The 21326-nt window shown below is 48.2% G+C and overlaps 1 protein-coding gene and 1 pseudogene across 1 annotated transcript in view; both read right to left on the bottom strand.

Annotated features, from left to right (window-relative positions):
• Positions 1–21326, bottom strand: part of FGD5 (FYVE, RhoGEF and PH domain containing 5) — a 122653-nt gene that overhangs the window by 45466 nt on the left and 55861 nt on the right. Inside the window, 2 exon segments of the mRNA XM_047743843.1 lie at positions 7790–7820; positions 7932–7990. Coding sequence (XP_047599799.1) covers positions 7790–7820; positions 7932–7990 — 90 coding nt within the window.
• On the bottom strand, positions 4553–5107 carry LOC125108296 (60S ribosomal protein L36a-like; annotated as a pseudogene).

Raw genomic sequence — 21326 nt, 5'->3', positions numbered from 1 at the left:
AACCCACCAGACCAACCTTCCCCCAAACTCCTTCACTGCATCTGCCCTGCTCAAGTCCTGGGCTCCCAAATTCTTTTACCTCCCTTCTGAAAGTCCCTGGGGCATGATATTCAGGCTTTCCTTGAAGACCAGCTTTCCAGTCACACTTCCTGTAAACCCCACACCCCCAAACCCTCCACTCTGTCCACTTGTTCCTGCTGCTCCTATCCCCCGGAAGGCCTGTTCCTACTTTCTGTCCATCAATGCCATCTCAACATCCTCTCTTCCAGGAAGCCTTCCCTGACTTCGTTCCTCCTGCTCACACTGATTGCCCACTCCTAAATGCTCCCTACACCTAAACAGACTGTTCTACTTCTGTTTGTTTCCTCCCCTTCTCAGGGCTCTGGAGTCATATGGCCCTGGCCCTACTTCTTACTGGCTGTGTGACCTTGGGCAAGTCACTCATTTTCTCTGAGACTCAGTTTTGGACTCATTCAACCATCTGAGAACTCTTTACTGAGTACAGAGTGTGTGTAGTTAAATGACATAACGTATGTGAACTGTCAAGCACACAACAGAAGGTCAACAGATGCCCATGCCGCTCGCTCTCCTTTACGGCACCAGTGTCCAGGTACACTGGACACTGGCTGTGCTGAGAAGCCAGAGCTGTCTTGGAGAGGAAAGAGGGGACAGCAATAGGAGGCAAACTGATAGCACCAATTCAGATAAACTCATAAATTTGACACTGAGTCCCTCTAGATCCTGCTCTTGCCCCAGTTCTGTCAGCACCAAGGCCACGGTTGAATTAAACATGCATGTAGTGCTAAGGGAGGGCTGTCCTGTTCCTCCAAGCAGTCTGAGAAATCTGGCTCTGTCCTGGGCACTCCTGATGCCCTTTCAGGCGACTACCACCACCATCAGGGAGGTGCTATCAGGGGACAGATTCAGGGAGGATCTGAGAAGCTTCTCATCTGCCTTTCTGCACTGTGTTCTCCTAATACTCCTCCCTTAGTCCATCTGACCCTTTCACAAAAACCTGCCAGGCGGGTCACCTGAGTGGCTGGTTTGTTAAGCGTCTGACTTCAGCACAGGTCCTGATCTCAGCATCCTGGGATGGAGCCGCAGGGCCTGGAATTGAGCCCTGCCTTGTTGTCATCATCATCCTCGCTCTTGTCCTTGGGCTCCCTGCTCAGTGGGGAGCCTGCTTTTTCCTCTCCCTCTGCCCCTCCTCCCATTCTTGCACATTCTCTTTCTCTCTCAAATAAATTAAAAAACAAAAAACAAACACCCCCCCCCCCCAAAACTGAAAACCTGCCAGGCCCCCGGTGCTTGAAAGCCCCCTCCCCATCCCACACATTCCCTCAGGGAACTCCAGGACACTTCCGGGCCTTCAGTTGATATCTCCACACTTAATCACTTCTGGTGCACATCCTGTACCCAGCAGATCACTGGGATGTCCTTCCCCCACCCCTCACACTTCACAGAACCCACACTAAACTCCTCATCACCCTGTGTCTAGATTGACCCCTTCCAACATTTGCTGCTCTGATGAGTCAGCAAGTCAGATATCTGAGGTCAGCCTGGACCCCTCTCCCGCCCCCTACAGCCAGCAATCACCAAGCACATCACCCTCCAATCTGCCCACAGTACTCCAGTCCACTGTCACCTTCTACTGGAATCACCCAATGGCCTCCTCACAGACATTCAGTGGATCAAACCCAACCCCCAACACGACTTATGGGGCCCTGCCCACTCTGCCCCTCACGTCTCACCACTCTGTCACTCATGCACACACCACAGCCATGCAACACTTATTTCAGCTCCCAAAGATGACAGTTTCTAACTGGATTCCAGACCTTTGCACATGCAAATCCTCTTGTCAGGTACAAGCTTCCTCACCTAGCCGACTGCTCCCCATCCTTCAGGTCTCAGCTTAGACACGCTTCCTCTGGGAATCCTTCTCCAGCCTCCAGAAGACTCGGACGGGGGCCTCCTCTGAACTTCTCAGGCTCAGTACATCCCTATCATTGTGCTAATATTGTCCCTTTTGTGCTTGTCTCCTTCCTAGACTGTCAGTTCCTGAAGGGCAAGTACCCAGTACCCAGCACATTAGAGGTGACTGGGAAAAATTTCTGACTGAAAAAGTGGTAAGACTGATGGAAGGATTAACCCCACCATCACTCATTCATCAGATATTTACTGAGCCCTAATGGTGTACCAGGCCTCACAAGACACTGGCAATGGGACCAGTCAAGCTCTTTGCCCTCAACGAACTCTGAGTTTAGTGAGGGAGATAAGACAGTAAATAAGCCCCTGAGAACGGCCCCTAAATAAATGAAGCAAAGTGGACAGAATGGAAGCGAGAGAGAGACAACTCAGTTGCCCATCTTTGGGCAAGGGCATGGCATTTCCTTTGGCCAATGGGATGTGGGCAGAAGTGATGACAGGCCAGTCATGAGACTGAATCTCAGAAGACCTCTGGTGTTTCTGCTTGTTCCCTTCCATCACCATGGGAAGGGCCTTCCGTGGTTGCCTGCTGTCCCTTTAGCCTGGGTTCCAGAATCAACATATAAGAAGCACAGCCACTGAGTTGAACCAAGCTTTGACCAATTGATTTCCAGTTGACCCAGACTATATTTTCCCCAAATGGCTCATAACAATATCTCCTATCTCACATGGTCATTATGCAATGTAATGGTATTACATTGGTATTTCTCCCATTGATACTGGAAACTATCCCCTCCCCTTGAACTTGGGTAGACGTATGTGACTGTCTCCACTAATAGAGTATGATATAAGTGGTGCTACGTGACTTAAGCCTGGAACGTAAAAATGCCACGCATTTCCTCCTGGCTCTCTCTTGGGACACCAAGTCTCGGAATGCAGCCACCATGCTGTGAGGAAGCCCAAACTTGCCCAAGCAGAGAGACCACATGGAGAGGCCACAAGTAAGTGTTCTGGTCAACAGCCCAAATGAGGTCCCAGAAAATAGCCAGCACTAACCATCAGCCATGAAAGATGACACTTGGGGTGATTCTAACCTCTGGCCATCAAGTTTCCCTTGGTCTTGAAGTCCTCCCCAGACACTGGGGAGCAGAGACATACTCTCCCAACCTTGCCCGGTCCAAACTTCTGGCCCAGAGAATTTGCAAGCATAATAACATGGTTGTTCTGCCACGAAGTTTTGGGCACCACTTCGTTGAGCCCACAGCAGAATGAGAAGGAGGAACTAACTGGTTATGAGAAGATCAGGGATAGGACATTCCAGCGGCAGGAAAGCACGTGAAAAGTCACGCAATGGAAATGCATCTGTAGTATGTGAAGAAGAGTGGGAAGGCCCAGAGTTGCTGAAGCGAACAACGAAAGTGGTAGGAGGCAGCACCAGAGAGGTAGGTGGGGAGGGATCAGATCATGTCTGATGGGCCTCTTAGGGGAGGGTGCCTCTCTTGGGGAATCAGATGGTGATATCTTCCAGGATTACCTCTCCCTATTGGCAGACTGGCTTCTGAAAAGGGCTTCAATGCCTTAGGCCAAAGGAGGAACCCATGGTAGGAATTTTCAGCTCTTGCTAGGGAGGGATTTTTTTTTTTTTTTTAATATGAGAAAACACAGCACTGACGATATCCACAGGATGTTACTGTTCAAGGTCTATAATGACTCACTACCTATAAGAAATAGCATAAACCCCATGGCTTGGCATTTCAGGTACTTGGTTTTTGGACCAATCATTCAACCCCTAATTCCACCTCCAACCTGCCTTTCCAAACTTATCCATGTTCTAACCATGTGTGACGATGCACCATTCTCCAGACATATCATGTACTTTCAGGTCTGTGAGAATTTCCATGCTCACCACCTGCCTCCTCCATCAGGGTCTTCAAAGTTTATCTTAGGGGCACTTCTTTTGCCAGTTTTCTTAGATACCCCAAAGGGGAATAAGTCTCTCCCTTCCCCCATGCTCCTGCAGATTTTGCACAAAACTATAATTGTGCAAATTATACTTACTGTGGAGTAGCATAACTGTCCACCTATTTCTCCTCCCCACTCCACTCTTTCCCCCACAAATAAGAGATACCTATTCAAGGGCAGATTCTAGGCCTTATTTATCTTTGGGGCTCGAAAGCCCATCTCAGTGCCACAGGCACTGTAAAAATCCTGTGATGTCCGATTCAAGAGGAATAAGCCAGGTGGATGGATGGTTGGATGGATAGGTGAGTGGGTGGGTGAGCAGATGGGTGGACCGGAGGATGGGTAGACCTCTGAATAGTGGATGAACTGAAGGAGGGTATGAGCGGGAACACAGATACGGCATAAGGGGGCATAGGTTAAAGGACAGATGCGTGGTTGAAAAGCTGGCTACATGACTGGGCGAGAATTTGATTATACAGATAGATGGACAAGGGGATGAATGCATTTATGACTGGGTTTCTAGAAGGACAGAAAGAAGTCTTTAAACCAGAAGTCAGCAAAGCCTTTCTGTAAAGGGCCACACCATAAATATTTAAGGCTTTGTGGACCACATACAGTCTCAGTCATATATTCTTCACCTCTTTTTTTTTCTTTTTTCTTTTTCCAAGCATAAACTGCCCCACGAGGAGAATTTTATTGATGGCACTAGTTTATTTCCCTCTTAAAAGACCAACAGCAACCAAATGAAGTGAACATAACCTCAAGATTTTATTGTCCTCATAATATAACAAAATATGAAGCTTAGAACTGACTCGCTGGCCCTTTCTCTTCTTATCTCCTCCCAGTTCAAAATGCTTGTATCTCTTAATAGCCAGCATTCTCTTAGATCTGCAAATGCACTCAACACATTCAAGCCTCAGCACAATCTTCTTTGTAGTTTTAGCCTTTTTCTGGAAAATCGGCTTAGTCTGCTCACCATAGCCACTTCACTTCCTGTCATAATAACGCTTTGCCTGGGCATAAAGAGAATCTTTGCCTTTCTTGTACTGTGTCATTTTGTGGGGTTGGTGCTTGCCACACTTCTTGCAGAAAGTCCGTTTAGGAACGTTCACCATGTTCGTGAGAGTGCTATCGCCACGGAAAGCTCACCTCTTTTTCTTTTTTTTCAAATTATATATTTGACAAGGGTCTAGTATCTAAAATATATGGAAAACTCTTACATCTTTTTTTTTTTTTTGAAGTACAGTTGATGCATCTTTTTTGCCTTTTTTCACAAACATTTAAAACACATAGGGGTGCCTGGGTGGCTCATCTGTTTAAGTGGCTAACCTCAGCTTAGGTCATGATCTCAGGGTTCTGGGATGGAGCCCCTTGAGTTAGGCTCCCTGCTCAGCAGGGAGTCTGCTTTTCCCTCTCCTCTTGCCACTCTCCCACTCAGCCCCCCTAAATAAATAAATAAAATCTTAAATAAATAAAATAAATAAACATATAAAATCCAATTTTAGTTAATAGGCTATGCAAAAATGGGATCTTGCTTATTAGGATTCAATTCCTGATGACCAGAACTTTTAGTAATCCCTGAGTTAGTTCTATCAGTTCACAAGTACAAGGTTGAATCACAAACACAGAAGGCCACAGGCCACCACATCCCCACTCAAAACAGCATAATGCAGCCAGGGACCTTCTAGCTAGGAAGGTTCAGAATGCATGAGCAGCCCTTCTCATCTCCGGGCAGCCTTGGGATTTCAATATCATCAAATCAATAAGAAGGAATTCTGAGAGATAACCTGCCAATCTTAGCACTCAGAGATGGATCCAGCCTGGGAGTGGTGGAGAATGTCTCGAAGTTTACGGGTCTCTTTTGGACTCATGTCCCTGGCTAGGACTTGGAGTCACACTGGGGCTTTTCTTCCACTTCTGTCCCCATACACACTGACGTCATAAATGGAGCTCTGGACCACAATTTCCTGAAACTAGCTTAAGAGTTGTGACTTTCAGGCGCCTGGGTGGCTCAGTGGGTTAAGCCGCTGCCTTCGGCTCAGGTCATGATCTCAGGGTCCTGGGATCGAGGCCCGCATCGGGCTCTCTGCTCAGCGGGGAGCCTGCTTCCCTCTCTCTCTCTCTCTCTCTCTCTGCCTGCCTCTCTGTCTACTTGTGATCTCTCTCTGTCAAATAAATAAATAAAATCTAAAAAAAAAAAAAAAAAAAAAAGAGTTGTGACTTTTATGGGTTCTTTTTCTTTTCCTCCTCAGGATATTATTATGGATTACCAGTGGTTTCAGCATCTTTCCAATTGGCAGGAAGCAGTGCAAACACAGATGGAAGTTTCCCAGTTAAAACCCTCTTAACAAGTCATAAAACAAAAAGCCCAGCCTTTCAGTCATGCTGCCAGCTCAGAGGCAAGTGAGAGAGGAAAAAAACAAAATAAAAACAGGAGAGTGACTCTTCCTGCCCTTCCTAAAGAGACCTTCTAGGTGTTAAGAAGGTGGTACACTTCATACCTGAGGGCTTTGGGGTTTAATAATGAACACAAACCTTTCATCCTAAAGGCAAAAAGGAGGCACTGGGCACACAGATCAGAGTAGTGCTCTGTCCTGCTTCTGGGGACCTGGGGGCCCCTGCTCACATAGCAATGCGACACTAAGGTCATCGATGTCACTGACAGGGACCTCAGTTGGATTCTGCAGGAGGCCTGGATTGGTGCTGGGGCTCTGCTACATCCAGAGAAGTCCTTGCCACAGAGAGCTCCGAAGGCAGTTGGGAGATGCAGGATTAACACATGACAGTGCACTGGGAGTATAGGGTGTTCACCCTGGCTCAGTCACTCTCTCTGGGCCTCTATGTCACCACAGACAATATGTCTAGGGTAGACATTCCCAGCTCTGATGTTCTTGGATAGACGTGGTGAACAATGCAGAACAGTGTGGCATCAGATACTAAACTACTAGGGGACAGGAAATGGCTTAGAGACCTCAGGGAGCAGGTGCCCTTGATACTCCCTCACTTCCCGCATCTCTGTTGTACCCTCTTCTCTCATTTCTCCTTATGACTCATCCCAAAAGTCACCACCTCGGGGAATGATTTCCCCAGGTTGTCAGTCCTTCCCCCTGTGCTCCAGATAATTTCTCATTTTCTAATCTGTCTTCTTTGCTGGCCAGAGAGCTCCTGGGAAAGGACCTGTCTGATCTGACTTTCTATTTCCCAACTCTTGTCACACAAGAGCTCAGAATTCATCAAAACATGTTTGTTGAAGTGAACTGAACTGACTGCAAAGGGAGACCTTCCAGGCAATTTTGCAGGTTGGAAGGGGTGGCAGTGCCTGATACCCAGGCAGTCTCCACATCTGGCCTCCTTTCCTCAGAAAGTCCACAGGATTTCCTCTCCAATGGCTCAGGTGTTAACTGCCCCAGTGCTGAGATGACTGAGAAAGCCTCTCTATACCCCAGCTGTTCTGTCATTGTGCTAACATACCTTCTTCTCCAGATGGATCTAAACATATATACACATATATATATGCCCCCCCCACATGCATGCACCCACACATGTATAATCACACACTCACCTAAACTCACACACATAGCAATGACCCTGAACTACATCTGTCCTCCTTCCTCAACAAGAGGGCTGAGGAAACTGCAAACATCCTTCCAGAAACCTTAGCACAGCCCCTAATAGACCCCCAGTCCAGGCAGAGAGACATACCCATGGAAAGCACAGTGCTATTCACCCCCTGAAGCACATGAACAAGAGACAGATGTCCATAAAAAGCCTTGGTGGGTATCTGTCTGCTGCCAAGCCTCTGTTCATCGAAATCACCTGTCTCCTTGCTGCTTTTCTGCCTCTTATATCATAGCCTTGTAAAAGGGCAACAAGTTTTGGACAACAGAAATGATTAACTCACCAGATGTAAGTGCTGGAGCATCTCCACATATCTGCAGAGGGAAAGAGGGTTGAGTTTGCATTAATTCTCATCCTGTTTAAGCCAGGGAGGGGTGAAGTCTGTTAACAATCTCAAGGCCACCGGCAGCTGACTGGGGACTCACGCTTTCTCCGAAGACAGCAGTTCCTGTGCGATGACATGGGCTCTAGATTGTCCTTCCATCTGTAAGAGAGAACAGAGTGAACAGGAGGGAGAGCACCAATTCAGAGAGAGGAAGGGAGACCCCACCCCCACAAGCCTTGGTTTTACAGAAGGACCTGCAAACTGCTGGAGGCAAACTCCATGTACTTCTCAGCCCGTTCCTTGACACTCACGACTTGTGAGATCTTCAACCCTCACGTACCTTGGTTTCCTTATCTACAAATGTGGATATTGAAGGCCTCTAACTTGGAAGGTTGTCAAGCTAATGCTCAGCACTCTGCCCAACACACAGTAAGTGCTCTCCAGGTGGCCACTACCATGACTATGTGATCTTGGCATCCACCCACAGGTCTACCAACCTTGAACCACCTGCATTTCTCTGCACACAGAGAGGGCTCTTCTTGCTTTTGCATGTGCTTTATCCTCTTGGGTGTCATTTTCCCCTTCTCTGCCCAGTTAATTCCCAGTTATCCTTTAAGACTTAGCCATGGTATCCATCACCTCCTCCAAGGGGCCTTTTTTGATCCCCTGCCTGGACCAGCTGGATCAGATTATCCTTTCTGGGGCATCCTCCTCTCAGAATACCAATTATGTCTCTTCTGGAAAGCAGGAACCCTAAATTTCACCCCTGTACGACCAGTGCCTCACATACAGTAGGCTTGCTTTTGTTGACTGAAAGAAATTAATGAGTGAATGAAAGGATGAATAAATGTAAATGTTCATTCCACTTGGGAAGCACTAACTACCCTGGTTGACCTCAGGAGGTGAGCCATTTAACCCACTGAGGCCCAACTTCTGCACCTGGAGGATTTGGGATTAACTGAGATTATGTCTATAAAGAGGAAGGATGGGCAGGGGCTGAGACAGATGCCTGGGCCTTCTGCCACAAGCAGGCGCCTCCTCTGTGGCCCCGAACCTGACAGATATCAGACACTGCTGGATGGGATCCAGAAGGACAAAGACACTATGGGGCAGCCTGAACAGACGGCAGCTGCCAGCAATGTGCAGGCAAGGCTGGGGGTGGGATGGTCCACAGCAGATCAGAGGGCATTTGGATTAGACACCTGGCTTCTGGTTCCAGTTCTACCACTGCCTCCTGGTACAACGTGCACAAGTCACTTTGTGAGGCTGGGCCTCAGTCTTCCCATGTGTGAATGAAATGACCTCTAAATTCCCTTCTATGCTGAATTTACACGTACCTAAACTCGAGGAGCTACTGGTCGAGTGAATGATCTACAACCAGACGCTCATGACCTGTTGAGGGAGCAACAGTGTTTTGGTTAAGAGCAGAGACTCTGGAACTAGGTAGTGTGAGCTCAAATCCTACTTCTGCCTTCTAGTTGAAAAAGTCATTTAGCCTTTCTCTATACCTCTATTTTCCTATCTGTGAAATGGGCACAACAGAATAAGGGCACCTAACACCTGCATATTGTGCAGACTGAATGAGTGCATATACAGACAGGTATCTCTCTATCTCTGTGTCTGTATCTATATAGGCATCTCTCACGTGGACTAACGCCTGGTGCACGGGCAGCACTGCAGAAATAATGGCTATCATTATCTTTGTGGTTTTTGTTATTGAGGTGGAAGCCAGGGATGGAACCAAGTGCTCAGGGATGGACTAAAAAAAAAATAATTGACAGGGTCAGGTAGGGGAGCAGTCTGAACTGCACAATGAAGGCTGATTGCTTTTCCTCTGAGGATAGCAGTTGAGGCTGTGGAGAGCAAAGGGACTCTGGAATGAAGCATATCCAAGTTCAAATCCCAGCTCCTGTGTTGTGTAATTGTATGGCAGCTGGCAAACTATTTCCTCTAAGACTCAGTTTTTTCATCCGAGATACGGTGGAGAGTAATCAGCCTGGTCTTGTGCACTGGTCTGGTTTGTTTTTTTTTTTTTTTTAAGATTTTATTTATTTATTTGAGAGAGGTAGAGATAGTGAGAGAGAGCACGAACAGAGGCCGGGGAGAGGGAGAAGCAGGCTCCTCACTGAGCAGGGACCCTGATACAGGGCTCAATCCCAGGACCCTGGGATCATGACCTGAGCCGAAGGCAGACGCTCAACACTGAGTCACCCAGGCGCCCCTCGTGCACTGGTCTTCTTGATGATAGATTCCTGACTCAAGGCCTTTATACTTGCTGTTCTCTCTGCATGTGATAGACTTTCCCAGATCTCATTCTTATTCTCTGACTTTTTCAGGTCAAAAGTCATCCTCAATGTGGCCATCCATGACTACCTGACCTAAAGATCACCCCAAATCATTCTCCACCCCAGGGTTTCTCAGCTTTGGCACTACCAACATTTTAGGCCAGGCAGCTTTGGTTGCAAAGGAAGGCCTATGTACCATAGGAACATTAAGAGCATCTGTGGCTTCTACCCACTGGATGACAGAAGCAGCCCCCACCCCAAGTTGTGACAACCAAAAACGTTTCTAGACATTGCCAAATGTCCTGGGGTGGGGGCAAAATCTCACCCCTGGGTAAGAGCCACTTGTTAGAAGATTTTGTCTTGCTATGCTCTTCTTTATACCAGCAGCCACACTACCTGATACTGTCCTTGCACAAAGGAGATGTTCAGTCGACAACTGAATAAATAAATGAAATGAGATACAGTGCCTGGCACACAGTAGGCATCCAATAAATGAGTTCCCTTCTCTAGCTGTTCCATCCCTCAATGTTGCTTGGCTAAGCAGCACAGTATTTTTGGAGATTTCATTTTCTCCAAGGTCCCCTGAATAGGGCAGAACTTGGGCCCTTGGTCAGTCTCCCCTCTGCATCTCACTGCTGCCTTTTGGCGGGCTGTCATAGCATCTGTGGAGCAGGAGGGGAAACAGCAAGGCCTGCAGAGGCCTCCAGTCTCACCTGGCCTCCCGCCTTCCTGCAGGCACCGAATCATGACTCACTGTCTGCCTTCCACATCTGCAGGGCTAGTGTAGGGCTCTGTGGACAAGTGTAGCTCACTCCTCCCAAGCAGGGGCTCCTGCAGAGTCCCACATGTAAAAAGGCTTTGTAAACAAAACCCTTGCAATGGAAAATAATATTCTGCCAGGACAAGTCTTAACGGCTAGGAAACCCTGTGGTCAAGCTTCCATCAAGAGAATGACTTTGTAGAGAAAGGACAGGGGGCAGGAGATCTCAAGCTTAGGTTCTTCCCCTATAAAATGAAGACAGGATGACCTCCTATCTCCCAGGGGACTGTGACTCAATTCTCACTTGTCATCCAGCATGATGCTGAGAGCTCATGTTCTGATATCAGAAGACCTGGGTTCAAATTCTGCACTCCACCCCTTCCTACACCTATGCCCTTGAATAGGTCATTTCTCTTCTCTGAGCCCCACCTGTAACACAGTGGTGGTAATAATAATAATAATAATATTAATAATACCTACTTAATAACAGAACAGCTAGCATTCAGCGAACACTTAGTATGTGCTAAGAATGGCTCTAAGCTTTTTACGTGTATTCTCACTGAATCCTCCCAACAACCTATGAGTAAGGTACTATTCTTATTACCTCCATTTTGCAGTTGAGGAAACTGAGGCACAGGTAAGTTCTAACCTTTGCCCAAAGTCGGTGCTAGTAAGTGGCAGAGCCAAAATTCAAAACCAGGCAGTCTGGCTTTAACAATTAAGCACTTAGCAGTGTGTCTGGCACACAGTAAGCACTCGGTGGTAAATGACATCTCTGCTCCTTACAGATGGCAGGGTTTTTCAAATTGGGGAACACCTATTCTTCACCTGTGTTGGAAAGGTGGTAGGAGTCTGGCACTCTAGCAGGAGCCCAGGTTAGTTCTCTCAGTCGGTTCTCTCTGATCTCTGACCCTTGGAGCAGTGCCTACCATGCTACACAGGAAAGAGAACTATGCTGAAGTCAGGATACCTGGACCCACATCCCAGCCAGGCCATGAGTGGCTGTGCTGTGAGGGCAAGTCCTCCACAGATGCCTCTGTGTCCCCATCCTGAAGATGGGGTCAGCACTCCCACCCTGCCAGGACGAGATGAAGAGATGATGGCTGGAAGTACTCAGGCCCACCCCAACTTTCAGAGTTGTCACCATGACCATTGTTTCAGTCCCAAAGCTGTCAGGGGCAGACTTCTGGTAGGGCTGGGGCACGGGCCACTCTGCACGTCCTTCCCAACCCCTCCTGCCAGATGGGGAGACTCTGGGTGGGATGCATGGGGCCATGCTGCCTTAGTGACTCTGCAGATGATGGATGTGTCTTCACCAGCCGGACAAGAAGGGGGCCTATCAGGCCATGTGGCCGAGGCTCTCCTCAGAAGCTGCTACTGGGCGTTGCCCAACTGGGCCATTTAATATAGATGTTTGTTTAACCAGGAAATGAACTCCGAGGTTGACGAGGTTGACGGCAGTGTCCAGGGAAAGACTTCTGGGAACAGGGTTCCTCCCAGGAGTGTGGGGGCTGGGGGCGCCAGGGCCTGTGCTATCGCGTTTCTCAGGCTGACGCTGGGGGTGTTCTATCAGGCCACTGCCCGCCCCTCTGCCCAAGGCCGAGGCTGCTTATCTTCCCAGTTCCCCAGGGCCGCCCAGTCCTGCACTTCCTCCCCAGGCCCCAGGCAAACCAGCCTGGCTCTTCTGGGACCAGGTTGGGAGGGCTAGTCCTCCTCTAGGGACCCTCTTGGTAGCAGTCCCAGAAACAGCTAGGAGTCCTAGTCCTCTGTCTCCATGCCTCAGTTTCTCTAGCTATTACTTGTGGCTGCTTAGCCTCCTTCTAGAAGAGCAGTTCCAACCATGGCCTGAGAACCTCTGGGGTTCTGTCTCCCTTTTCTGATTACTTATCGGTGAAGTTGGTCCAAACAATAATTCCAACAGACTGAGCACAGAGGCAGCCGGGAGAATCCAGCTATCTTCTAGGAAGCTAGACATGAATATTTGCAAAAATGAAAAACCAATGTTATGCGCCTCACTAAGTTTTTCTGAACAGTTATTCTTCATAAAAAATGCCATTTATGTTAACATGTGGTAGACCTATTACTGTTATTCTTAAATGAATGAAAAGATGTTTAAAATTTTTCTCAATGTTACCTTTTCATGTGGCAAATACTGACTGATAAAACTCATAGAAACAAAAACTCTTTGGGGTCCTCAGTCATTTTTAAGAGGAGAGAGAGGTGTGAGACCAAAAGGTTTTGACAACTATTGTTTTAGAGGCTGTTGCAAAGCTCATACAGGACTGTAAGTAGAAAATCTCTTCTCAGTGAAGAGCCACAGAGGAGGGAAGCATCGTTATCACTGTGCAACAATCATAGTAATAATTATTATTGTTGTGAAAAGCAGGCTAACAAACCCCTGGCTTTATGGCCTGGCCCTCGGGATGGTCCCAAATAGGCCCAGGAGCCACATGGGCCTTCTCCACAATGTCCTGCTTTGCAGAAGAGGAAGAAACCATCCTCAAAGCTCCTGGTTTCTCACCACCTTCCCAGCTTACAGGCCTCCTGGGTTCACATCTGCTCTGCCTTTAAATAGCCATCTTTTTTTCCATGCTTGTCTCTGCCAACCCCTGGCCAAGCCCCATGTCCTGGGTCTTGGCACTTGGCTCACTTCTCCCTATCTGTGGTTGCCAGGGCATGCCACTCTCCACACCAGGACCCTCTGCCTCTCAGCTCCTTGACACCTTCTCTGAAGACTCTGGCCACATGTACATCCGCTCCACCTAGCCTGGACCTTATCCATACTCAGAACTGCCCTACCTCGGAAGTGATGAGCTTTCTGGTTCCCATTTTGGACCAGAGCTCCTAGCATCCCTCCACCCTCAACTCGACTTGTCTCTTAGCCCTTGGGGAGCTCCAGCCTTCACTTACTCCAATCCATCCTAGGTCATGGTGGCCACCTTCTGTTGTCACTTACAACTCTGAGTGGCTCCTGTGGTTCCCTAGCACTTGCAGAAAGAACTCATCAACCAGAATGATGCTGAGAGACTATGCTCTAGTGTCAGAAGACCTGGGTTCAAATCCCAGGCTCCACCCCTTCCTACACCTATGTCCTTATACAAGTGATTTCTCTTCTCTGAGCCTCACCTATAACACAGCAGTAACAACAACAACAACAACTACTACTAAGAGAAAAGTTACCATTCATTGAACACTTGGTATGTGCGAAGAATGGCTCTAGCTTTTTACATGTGTTCTCCCTGAATCCTCACAACAACCTATGAGCAAGGTAGTATTCTTACTACTTCCATTTTGCAGATGAGGAAACTGAGGCACAAGTTAAGTCCTACCCTTTGCCTGTGACTCAGCCTAGAAACCCTTTCTGGATACCTCTCCTGCATTCCTCCATGCGCCACGGAACTCAGTTTTACACCTTGTTTTTCTCTACTTCTGGGCCTTTTCAGTTCTTGAAGGTCCCTGTGCCCAAACTTCCTTATAATCTCCATAGGAGTCTCTCCATCACACACTAAACCTGAGCGGGGGCAGAGCACCAAGGCAGGCATCCTGCTGCTCCAGACTTGCCAGCCTCCTCAGCCACACAGCCCAATGAAAGAAAAATCCACCCAGAAGTGAGGAGGGGCTGCCTTCTAAGGCTGTTTCAAGCCCTGGGAAATCCTGCAAGGGTCCCAGTAAGGGGGCTTGCTGGAGTGTTCTGAGGTCATATCTGGAGAAGGGAGAGTGCTCAGGACCCACAGGTGGCACCAGACTCTTGGACAGCACTCTCTCTGAAGTTCCTCTAGGCACTACCATCACAGACATTGTCTTTCCCCTGGGAATTCAGGTTGGGGTTTCCAGCACAGCCTTTAGTGGCCCCTGGGAAATTCAGAGAGAGGAGCTCAAGGAGACATGGCTCATTTTTATCCTAGCTGTCAGCTGTGCTTCCACAGGAGGCAGAGAAGGGATAAAGATGGTGAAAGAGAGCAACACCAGCCAGGAGGAGGGCAGGGAGAAGGTGGGACCATACAGAAGTCCCCTGGAGCCCCCAGGACCCAGTGGCTGCCTCCAGTTCATGCTGACACCTGTCTCATTCTAACTCCTGAGGCCAGGCTGCTGTGTGTCTGGCTTTGGCCTGGACGCTTTAAAGAACTTTTAGTTTTGGAAGGAATCTTTGGTTCTGGAGGCAGTTTGTAATACATTCACAGAAGCAGCATGTTATCTGGGAAGGCCCAGAATGAGAGATCAGGAACCTGATTTTACTGTGGACTTCACCTCAAACCTGCTGATAGTAGGCAACGACTTCTCAATGAGCTTTAGTTTTCCTTCTGTAAGACAAAGCAATCTCCTGCATAACTGGGACACTGTATCTCTGAATAGCAACTCTCAATATCCCTCTCCCCTGGCCCCTGGCAACCATCATTCTACTCTCCGCTTCAACTGTTTTAGGTTCCTCATGAAAATGGAATCATGCAGCATTTGTCCTCTGTGACTGGCTTACCTCACTTAGCACAATGTCCTCCAGGTTCATCCATGCTGTATCATGTGACGGGATTTCCTTTCTTTTTAAGGCCGAATAATATTCCATTGTATGAACAAACCATACTTTGTTTACCCATTCGTCCATCAATGGACATTAAGAGGGTAGATTTCATGTGAGGTGTTCTTACCACAATAAAAAACAAAACAAAACAAAGTGATATCAAAATGCCCCTGTCAGCTCTGTTAGCATCTTGAATCCTAAGAGAGTAGTCGTAACGTGATTGGCAAGCTCTCACTGTTTGACAAGGCCAGTACATGGCTCATAAGATGTTTGGTCTTTCTGTCCTCACCATCTCCCTTCAGGCCAAGAAAGGATCAGCCATGACCTCAAGAACTCAGTCAATGGCTAGATTCCACGCTGTCTGTGCCTTCTATGTACCCTCCTTGTCCTTCCCATCTAACTACATCCTACTCTCCTTTGTGGAACACTAATGCCTCACCTCCTCCTGGAAGCCTCCCTGATTGCCCTGACTCTTAAGACTTCAGCCCATTGTCCTGTTCAGAGCCTAGCTCACACAGCGGAGGATGCTGGGGCTGCCGCGCAACTGTTCTATCTCACAGGTAACTGCTGTTTTTAACTCATGAGGTATGACATTCAGAGAAGAGGATAAAACATAAATGTAAGGTTTAGAGACTTACGTGTCAACAGCTTTTTCACTCCATGGTTAGGCACCCCACTGGCTTCTTTCCTGGCATGTCAGAGGGCTGAGGGCCCTGTGGGGCCTCCATACAGACTGGCCAGCTCACGTACACAGGCTGGAGATCAAACTTCAGGGAGCAGACACATGCTGCTAGGGATCCTGATGCGTTGAGTCTGGGGGTTGCCTGTGGTACTGCAGGTTTCCACGGCCAACTCAGGGCAGCAGGGTTGTAGACTAGGTATACAGAGTGAGCTGGCATTGAAGCAGGAAGGAGAAAGGGAGGGTGAGTGTAATGGTGGCCCCAATACCACGCTGGGGCCATGGGCACATCTAGACATAGCAGAGAGGATTATCAGCCACAGAACAAGCTCTCTGAGGGTAAGGGCATCCTAACTGTCTCCACACCCAGCCTGTTGGCTCCAGACAGCCCCCAAGCCCTCCAGGACTCTGAACAAGGGGTGTGGGACAAGCCGGTGTCCTGGCCGCCTCCAGACCTGAGCCCCTGGTCTCTGAGAGTCTGTATCCCTCACCCTCCTCTGCTCACACTGCCTTGAGAGGTTCCTTGTTTACTCTGCCGAACCGTCACACCCTCTGCATCGTTACTGGGGAGCTGGTGAGAAGCCAGGCTGGCTCCCAGCTCTGCCCCTCACTGTGCAAAGTAAATTATACACGACCAAACAAGGGTTTTCATTTTATTAAACTGACATGCATCTAAGTTTGTTTCCCTTACTTGACTACAGGAACTGAGTCTAATATATTCATTTATTATTAGTTTTTTTTTCAAGAATATTTCTGAGTACTATTTTGTGTACCAGGCAGTAAGGACACAAATGTAAAAAGAAGTATGGCACTGGGGGTACCTGGGTGGCTCAGCTGGTGAAGCGTCTGCCTTTGGCTCAGGTCATGATCTTGGTCGGGGTCCTGGGATCAAGTCCTGAATTGAGCTCCTGCTAAGTGGGGAGTCTGCTTTTCCCTCTCCCTCTGCCCCTACTCCCACCACTTGTGAGTGTAAGCCTATGCGTGTGCTCTCTCTCTCAAATAAATAAATAAAATCTTAAAAAAAAAAAAAGGAAAAAAGAAATGTGGTCCTGCCCTCTTGGAGCTATTCTTACAGGGAAAGGCAAATGGCATGCAAGTAAGCAGAAAAAGAAAGACATAATCACAGCTTGAGATAAGTATGAGGAAGGAAGTAGACAGGAATGCTGCAAGCCAGTACTGCAGAATGAACAGGGGAGAACCTCTTTGAGGAGGTGACATTTAATGTGAAACCCTTAGCCAGCTGTGCAAAGGGTGAGATGAGTGCTTCAGGGGGAGGTTACTGCAAGTGCAAAGGCCCTGAGGTGGGTTTGAAGAGTGGACAGAACTTGTTTTTTGAATCCATCATGATGCCTGGCCAAGGCCTTGGAGATTGTTGAAATTTCATTTGATCTGTCATTAGCACATGACAATAGAAGACGAACTGCAGGGATTTCAAATCTTTAGAGTCTGGTGCCAACACCAGAAGGCAGACACAAGAGGAGAAGCAGGCCGAGGGGGTGGGAAGATGCTGAGTTTGGTCTGGGACGCACTGAGTCAGAGGTACAGCAGATCCTCCTTACCTTCAGGGAGTATGTCTAAAGACTACCATACTATATTAAGTATGAATAGCATTACTCTAAAAAACAATGTATGTGCCATAATGAAAAATACTTAGCTACAAAATGCTGAGCTGTAATCACTGATCACAGATCACCTCAACAAATATAATAATGATGAAAAGTTTGAAACATGGTGAGAATTACCAAAATGAGACACAGAGACATGAAGTGAGTAAATACTGCTGGAAAAATGGTACCAACAGACTTGTCACAAACCTTCAATCTGTGAAAAATGCAGTATCTGTGAAGTACAACACAGTGGAGTGCAATAAAACGCGGTATGCCTAGAGATAGTATGTTTTCTCCTACACATATGTCTATGATAAAGTTCAGTTTATAAAGTAGGCACAGGGGACACCCGAGTGGCTCAGTGGGTTAAGTGTTTGAAGTGCCTTCAGCTCAGGTCATGATCCCCGGGTCCTGGGATCGAATCCTGCATTGGGGTTCCAGCTCAGTGGGGAGTCTGCTGCTCCCTCTGCCTCTCCCCCTGCTCATGCATGGGCACCCACTCTCTCTCAAATAAATAAATGAATAAATAAATAAAATCTTTTTAAAAAATTAAGTAGGCACAGTAAGAGACCAACAGTAGAAATAAAATAGGACAATTATAATAATAGATTATAATAAAAGTTATGTGAATGTGGTCTCTCTAAAAATAAGTTATACAGTACCTTACTGTACTGTACACACCCTGGTTCTTGTGATGATGTAAGATAATAAAATGCCCGCATGATGATATAAAGTGATACAAATGATGTGGGCGCTGTGACATGGTGTTAGGTGACCACAGGCCTTCTGAATATATGTCAGAAGGAGCATCACTTGCTTCTAGATCAAGGTCATCATGGGTAACTGAAACTACAGAAAGCGAAACTGCGAATAAGGGGGGATGACAGTATCTGTGGGGCTTCCAAGAAGGGACCAAAAGGTTAGCTGGAGGCTGGAGGGGTCAGACCAGGAGGTCAGCTCCAGGAATACGACCTGAGTAGGGCCGGCTGCTGGTCTGGAATAGGCTGCCTGAGCAGAACACAGGATGACAGATGGGTGGGGATGGGAGAGCTCAGGCTTGGGAAATAAGTGCCTAGTGGGGAGGCACAGAGTTGGACAGTCAGAGAGGTGGGAAGAGAACCAGGACGGAAGGCAGCCAGTGAAAACCAGGGGAAGAGGGACCTCCCAGGGTGAGAAACCACCAGAGCTGAGGGTTAGGCTCTTGCTGGACAGCATGGAGACCCTGGCTCATGGAGGTCAGGGGAGACTGTACAGGGTGGATAACAGCAGTAAGGGAGGTGGGGGAGTGGGGAAAACCTGAATATGTCTGTGGGCTGAGGGAAGTCCTAAAAAACCTCTGCAGCCCATCTTCCTCTTCTCCACTGACCTGGTCTAGCTCTCAAGGACCATTCCCGCCTTCCTGACTCTGTGCTGCTGTCCCCTGCCCAGAATGCTCTGTCTCTAGACCCTGCCAGTTCTTGCTGGCTCACACTATTCAGGTCCCTGCTGAAAGGTTTCCTCCCCATCATAAGGGCCTTCTCTAAGAAACTGGAACCCTTCCCCACTGCTGGTCAGAATGTAAAAGGGGGCAGCCACTGTGGAAAATGGTATGGCAGTTCCTCAAAAAATTAAAAATAGAATTATATGATTTAGCAACTCCACTTCTGGGGACACAAAAGAACTGGAAGCAATGTCCTGAAGAGACATCTGTGTACCATGTTCATAGCAGTATTACTCTCAATAGCCAAAAAGTAGAAGGAACCCAAGCCCCCATCGACAGATGAATGACAAACAAAATGCGATGGGTACATACAAGTAGAATATTCTTCAGCCTTAAAAAGGAAGAAAACTCTGACACAGGCTACAGCATGGATGTGCCTCAAGGACATTATATTCAGTGAAATAAACTAGTCACAGAAGGACAAATTGCATGTGACCCCATCTCACTTCCATGGTGTCCCCAGAGCAGTCAAAACCAAAGAAGCAGAGAATAGCACAGTGGCTGCCCGGGGCTGGGGAAGAGGGTGGGCAGTTAGCATTTCATGGGGACAGAGTTTCAGTTTGGGGAGATGAAGAGTCCCATGGATGGACGGTGGAGGTTGTTGTACAACAGGGTAACTGTACTTAATGCCACTGAACTGCACGCTTAAAAATAGTTAAGATGGTGGATTTTTATGTTGGAAAAAAAGCCTTCTCTAGCCTCTCTGCCTAAACGTCCCCCCTTGCCCCACCCCTGGTGCCTGCTCCCACCACCAAGGTCTATTCTGTGTTTGATGTTATACCACTTTCACTGCCTAAACCCACCCTAGGAGCCTTCTAACTGATGGTTCATCTCCTTCACTAGAGTAGAAACTCCACCAGGGCAGGGAGGCACCTGGTCTGTCTGTGGCTGCTGTGTCTTAAGCCCTTGGAAGGGTGCCTGGCACATAGTAGGTGCTCAGTTGAGTACTTGTAAATAAACTTCTGCTGAAGAGGAGGGACGGGGAGAAACTGGGTGAGGATACAGAGAGAAGATGCAGACGGGAGGGAGTTCATGCTCACCAGGGGGCCAGGCTGTTTTCTGGGAAGGAGAACAGGCTGCAGCCTGAGGAAGCTTCTGCAGGTGTAAAAGGGCCTCCCAGGGGCTAGGAGTGAGCACATGCCATAGAGCCAATGTTTCAGGGCTGCACTATGCGTTGGGAAGACCGGCATAGAGAAAGCACCTGTAGGAATTTTAGCCAGGTTGGGGACTGGCCTAGTAGAAATAACCGGGGTTCAAGCAGGTGATTAGAGCGAGGTGGCAGGTGCAAGGCCAGGGGCACGAGGCCAGCAATAAGGCCCAGACCAGGCTGCCTGGATCACAGGTGCAGCCAGAGAAAAGATGACCTGTCTGGGCGGAGCCAGGGAGGGCATCACGGCAAGACAGGCCTGCTCCAGAGGACAGAGTAAACTTCTGCCCAGGCTCGAGGGTGGACTTGTCAGGGAAATGTGGTGACACCAGGACTCAGACAAAGAGAGGAGGAGGCGGAGGGAGAAGGTGGCTTGGAGAGGCCACCAACTCCTGGACTGGTCTCCAGAGAGCTGGTATTTAGCTTGAAAGGTCTCAGCCAGTCTGAAAACTGGGCTTGCTCTCAGGGAAGACTGACAAGCCAGCAGCCTTTGTCTCCTTTCACAGCTGGATCTATTTTTTTTTTTTTAAAGATTTTACTTATTTATTTCACAGACAGAGATCACAAGTAGGCAGAGAGGCAGGCAGAGAGAGAGGAAGGGAAGCAGGCTCCCTTCTGAGCAGAGAGAGAGCCCTATGCGGGGCTCGATCCCAGGATCCTGGGATCGTGACCTGAGCCGAAGGCAGAGGCTTTACCACTTAGCCACCCAGGTGCCCCACAGCTGGATCTATTTTAATGTCCTTCTTTCTTTTTCTTTTTTTGTCCCCTCTTTCCTTCAACCCACACCCCCGAATATCTCTGAGTGGAAGAGAGGGAGAAGTCAGACAGGCAGGTGGGTGGACAGCTGGGCTCAGCTTCCTGTCCTGCTCCAAGTCTCTCTCCTTACAATGTGGCCACCTCAAAAGATCTGGAAAAGTGGAGCCCACCACCTTACAGTTTTTTTAATGTCCAACTCTAGGAAGGGTGGGGCTCACCCCAAATATGCCTCCTGAGGCCCTGGGAAAGCAATTCCACTATCAGT

Source organism: Lutra lutra, chromosome 1, assembly GCF_902655055.1.
Source record: "Lutra lutra chromosome 1, mLutLut1.2, whole genome shotgun sequence".
Lineage (NCBI taxonomy): Eukaryota > Metazoa > Chordata > Mammalia > Carnivora > Mustelidae > Lutra > Lutra lutra.
This window is presented reverse-complemented; position numbering and strand designations above follow the sequence as displayed.